The sequence below is a fragment of the Chaetura pelagica genome, unplaced genomic scaffold, assembly GCF_000747805.2.
Source record: "Chaetura pelagica isolate M959 unplaced genomic scaffold, ChaPel_1.0 scaffold76, whole genome shotgun sequence".
In the NCBI taxonomy this organism is placed as follows: domain Eukaryota; kingdom Metazoa; phylum Chordata; class Aves; order Apodiformes; family Apodidae; genus Chaetura; species Chaetura pelagica.
In genome coordinates this window covers 5637581-5643243 of record NW_009970723.1, presented here as the reverse complement: position 1 = coordinate 5643243, position 5663 = coordinate 5637581, and the positions used below count along the sequence as shown (strand labels likewise).

The 5663-nt window shown below is 36.9% G+C and overlaps 1 protein-coding gene across 1 annotated transcript in view; it reads right to left on the bottom strand.

Moving 5' to 3' along the window:
* OSGIN2 (oxidative stress induced growth inhibitor family member 2) overlaps positions 1–5101 on the bottom strand; it is an 11656-nt gene extending 6555 nt beyond the window's left edge. The window contains exons 1-2 of the mRNA XM_010006419.1: positions 4947–5101; positions 37–173 (exon numbers count right to left, since the gene is read on the bottom strand). Coding sequence (XP_010004721.1) covers positions 37–173; positions 4947–5013 — 204 coding nt within the window. The 5' untranslated portion in view covers positions 5014–5101. The remainder of the gene's footprint in view (positions 1–36; positions 174–4946) is intronic.
* Positions 5102–5663: the final 562 nt, after the last annotated feature.

Sequence of the window (5663 nt, the reverse complement as noted above, 5' to 3'; positions counted from 1 at the left end):
GGGAAAGAGCTGGACAAGATGGCAACCAAAGCTTACTTGATCAACAATGGAAAGATGTCGAGCTTCTTCTAATTTTGTGTGTAGAACTGGGTTTGGGTGTATAGCTTCAGGAGATAAATACGGCCTGTATCCAGAGAGCAGGTAAGAAAGACAAATTCCCGAAGGTCCATTTCCTATTAAAGAAAGAAGTTACTGCTTTAGTAAAAATGTCCATAATCTAGAGTTTGTAAGTCACTAAATAAGCAGCATCAGAACCACATTAAAGAACTGTAATGCAGTACTGTCCTGATGCAAAGCAGCTCATAAACTGCACAGTAAAATAAAACCCACCATAGGAACTTCCTCCAAATAAACTAAGCAAAATAATTTTCTGGTAACAAGAAATGTTTACATCATGAAACAAAATGCATATAAAGGAATATCATAACTTTGTATGTCAAATTCACTATTCTTCTGTGAAAATGGTCTGCTGGATAAGATCTGGTGTGCCTGTCACTCATAGTGATATCTGAATGTCACTGCCATCTTAGAACATTGTGTTCCCATTTACACTGGGTACTGTAAAACAAAGAACAGAAAGACAATCTAGAACATGTGCTCTTCAGGTGTGCCCACAAAATAAAAAGGAAGAAAGAGACAAGCAGAAAGCTAAAGACTACTAGTGAAATGAGAAGTTACAGACACAGCAGAGCAGCAACGTAAAAGCTGAGTGAAGGCAGATACAGTACATAACTGGTAAAGTAAAATAAAGAATGTAGTGAGACTACATTAATCATTCAGCATCAACATAAATGCAAACATCATTCTATATCCTATTTAAATCATTTTATAACTCAAATATGTGCACTACTGCAATTTCAATAAACTGATTTATTATAATTTGTTAATAAAAATGTTACATGGGTGGGACCAAAACATTACCAATACGGTAATGAATTATGTTTATTTGACTGGTATTAAACAAAGAGGGGACTATATTTGTAGCATGCAAATACAGAAATAATGTTCATGTTGCAAAGTCAGATATCAAAAAGCTATGGTAAGCTAAGTCAGAAAAGTAAGTGCTAAGATACAGAACTTAGACATGTGAGTATGTACTGTTATTTCTATACCTCCTCTTCCTCATTAACAGAATGAAAAGCATAGTGTTTTCCTAATGAAGCACTATTAGTATTTTGTCTTTGTTTTCCAGGTAGAGTGGCACACATGGTATTTACCACACGCTATTCAAATTCAGAGCTAAAGATAAAGTTACTAATTTATTCATGTTTTCATTTAGCACTCATTGTTAGGATGTTAGCTCTTACTTCCTCCAGTTTCAAGTCTTGATCACCAGAAGTCAACTGTTGTTTCCTGTTCCCCCTCACCTTTGCACATGCTATTTCTATCACCTGTTTACAATCTCACTTCTCCAATGCCTGTCACTTCTCCATTTTCAGACTTCCCAGTCCATAATTTCCCAACAGCTTGCTGAGAGCCTGTTCATTCACATTTTCTTTATATATCAGATCTCTTTTTTCTCTTCCGCCAGGCTACCTTCATCAGTCTGGTCCGCAGAAGCATTATATCCCATACTCAGTCACAATGCTGGGTGTGCAGACGTATCACAGCCATGGGATACAAGAAAATCGTGAGTTCTTCAAAGGTTTGGACTGATAAGTTCTAAGGAAACATCAATAAGCACGTTTTCTCCAAAGGCCTAGAACTTGTGTAAGTATATGAAACTGCACAATGGGTCCTACCAATCAATAAAGGCAACAATAAAGGCATTAGAGTGCCTGTGTACTCTAAGGACCATAAAGCACTAGAAAAAGACTTTCTAGGAAAGCCAAGGATTTACATCACTGGGATCAAGACAGTTAAATCAAAAGTCTATAATAAAAGGTTTAAATATTGGTGATCCTGCTGATACTACTTCCCAAACCACTTTGTTTCCTCTTTTGATGTTTACAAAAAAGACTGTAAAGAATCTTTCAGACTGTGAAAATGTACTTCCTTACTCTCACACTGTTCTTACACTCCCACAAACAGATCAGCATGAGGTAGCCGAGTGCAATTCACCCCAAGAATTTAAAGCTTAAAACAGATCCAACCCCTTGTCACATGGAGCTGTTACCCACTTGCCACATGAGGTAGATGTGAGAGAGAGCTTCGGCAATACATCAAAACCATCCATAATAAAATTATATGAAGATGTGAAAAGATTCTAACAGTTCACAAAAATTCTCAAGACTGAGTAACTTCTTAGAATTATTTTTAGAATTATAACTTGTGCACAGTAAAAAATTCTGTTTATTTTTACAAGTGCATAGCTAGAGTTTTTACTAGTGAGGTTTAAAGGAAGCTAGTCCACAATGGAAAGAGAAAAAGTATTTTATATATCTAAGGATGCCAAGCTAAAGATTATCCTTACTGGCTAAGACTAAAAAGAACCACATGGATAACAAAAGGTGCCAAAACACAGGCTGACAAGGGCCAAGGAAATTACTAAACATGAGATTATGTTAAGGTGAATTACTGTCACTGAGCTCCCTAGCCTCTCCCTTGGACCATCCAGAGGGCTGATCCAAACACAGATACTACTCTTTGAGCAGACCGAGTCCAAAGAAAAGAAATTCCTTCATGGATATGTTATCAAAAATGTCTAAAATGAAGGTTCAGTGGCAAAGTCTGCAATTAGACTTGCTATGATTATCTCAAAAAATCCTTGAGGGGGAAGAAAGACTTTTAGAAATGAGAAATTTATACCTTGACTAGTGTGCTCTTAATTCACAAAAAATGCCTCCAATAACAGCTCTGATTATAACTAAGATACTACTATTATACAAACTCCAGATATACATCCAATATATCCCCAAACCGCCAGGTCCTGTTCATTTAAGCACCAGTCAATACTGTGTTTGAATAGCAGCAGCAGCTTCTCCTGATCAACAGTAAACTACAGTATAATCACCTTTACATTATGTTCTATATTTAAAGTAAATAACCAAGTTCATCATAAACCCCTTATTATTTGGATGAAAATTTGAGACATTGTGTTTATTCAGAAATTACCAGTGTTAGTGCGGAATATGAAAATGTCTAGCATAGAACATCCTCTAGATTTAACAGCTCCAGCATGACATTCTTCAATCCCAACTCCTTCAAATGGAATGTATCTGTTTCTTCCCCATTTCTTGAAGACAACAGGTACAGCTCAGAAGTTACTTAACATTAGCAAAGTAGCTTAGTGCTCTATGGAGAACTGCAGTACAATATGCAGTACAGGCTCAGAAGCATATCTTACATTGGGCGTGACAGAGGAAAAAAGGAGATGGTGAAGTTAAGAAAGGGCAATGTAAGTTATTGCTCCATCATTAAGTTAACTCTTTCTACATGTGCAGTCTTTTTTCTTTCTTATTAATAAAATAATGCAATGAGAAAAGAGCGACTCTAGGAAGCTAAAAGTATGTTTAACACCAGCTAAACAGAGAAGATCAAGCCAATAGAGAGTGTATGTGTGTACATGGGGTAGATGACATCTATTTATGCATTCTTCTACTACATTATTAAATCATTTTAATGACACAGCCTGGTCAAGTGTGAGGTGTCCCTGCTCATAGGATCCTGATAGTTTTTAAGATCCCTCCTAACCTTAACCATTCTATGATACTATGATTTTAGATCCCTTCTAAGGCTCTTCAGCCAGTCAATTAATTAGTGATAACTGGCTGCCAGCAGAAAAGACCAGCTTGTGAAGTGTCTCAAATATATCTGTGAAAAAGCTTTTGGATAACCTAATTGTTTTTCAAGAAGAAACAGCCAAGGCAGCTGTGTTTGGTGTCAGCACATAGAAAGGCTTCTAGACAAAATCAGTATGGAGCACAGGTATTTGCATAACGCATATTTGCAAAACTAAACAGTGAAAACTGAGTCATTAACCACATGGCAAACCTATGCTGAGGTTGATAAAATGACAGGAAACTGTTTGTGTGCAACTATGATACAGAACTCAGCAAGTGATTCACGTCTGTCACATCCACTTAAGTGTATTACATGAGTACTATTTTAAGCTATCATGAAGACAACTTTGAGAATATGCACTCTGTAAACAACAGTTTTTCAAAGTTGTGGAGATATACTGCAAGCACATTATATTCCACTGCTTGGAATCTGGTTGTTTGCAGGTACAATTAAAGGTGTTAGTTTCTTGTAGTCCCAACACTCTTGGACTAGATTATTGAAAACCTCCTTTACTTTCGATCTTTTCTTTATCCCCTAATCAAGTTATGGCAGTAAGAAGCTGGTGACCAGCTGTTGCTGAAAAACCTTGGCCCAATACAAATAATCCTGGCACATTCAATTAAGCTCTCTCTGCTCTTTCAGCAGGATTTTTAAAATACAAGCCTTTAACTAGTTCATCAAGACTACAGTTTATTGTTTCAAGTGGATTCATTGATTTGGATTCATTTTGGAAGATGGAAGAATCCATTACTGATGGATGCAACAAAGAAAAAGACAATTAATGAGAGAGGTTAGCATCTCACCAACATATGGTACACATTTTATATCATACTTTTCCCTGTCCTACCTGACCTCACCATTTTCTAGCAATGCAATCATCAACAACCTCCATACAACCTGAGGCAGACAAAGAGTATTAATCAAATCCTATGTAATCAATACTGGAGTCAAAACAGTTCCTCCACTAAGGTTCATGTACTTGCTGCCAAATAATGCACCTTGTTGTGTCAAAGCACAATTTAAATTCAAATATACTCCAATAGCAAGTCCCTCAACATAATATTATGGTACTGTTATTCCTCGGAACAACTTTATTACTCTAATAAACATCTTCACTGTACGGATGCTAAGCATTAGTTATTTAATGTTAAATTACTTCATGCAGCAGGTCTAGAAAGGCAACAGCAGTGATGGAGAGTCTTAAAAAAAGTTTAAACACTCACCTATTATTACTACAGGCAGAGTAAGGAGGGAGTCCCCAGGCAGAACAGTTTCTTCAATTAAAGGCATTCTTTTAACCTTCCTCCCAAGGCTGTCACCAAAATACTGGACAACGGAATCCAAAAGCTGTCCTTCAGTTTCAGGGCTGGTGTAACTTCTAATTAAGAAGGACAGATGGGAGAAAATTCAAATGAAATATCTGAACTGTTGTTAAAACAGTCTCTTCAAAAATAAAAGTTCCTTTTGATGCTCTACTTTAAGAGCTACAGAATTGCCAAAACAGGTATCTAAAAAATCTATAATCTACAAATTTTTACTCTTCAGCATAGCTTTTCTAACTGAAGATTTTTTTAAAAGTCTACTTTCTCCTCAAAAGTCTACAGAAGGATAACAAAAAGGCACAGATGGCTCTGCAGAGATGCAGATTTCTAATTTCAGTTTATACACAGTAAAACCAGCAAGGATTATTTTGATTCCCCACACAGTAAAACTCATTCCTCATTATCCTTATCAAAAGAGGAGAGATACACACTGCCTAGCCAATTAACAACATCAGGGCCAGCCAAAGGCTGAAGGAGCAGCTATTTTACAACAGCGGCCATTTGCATCCCTTCCTACCTCCTGAGTAGCACAGGGGACTTTGCCTCAACAGATTTCTGTTCAGGCAGAAGTAAGGCTGATTAAAGCTGGTGGTGGTGTGAGGATGGAGAAAAGTGTGA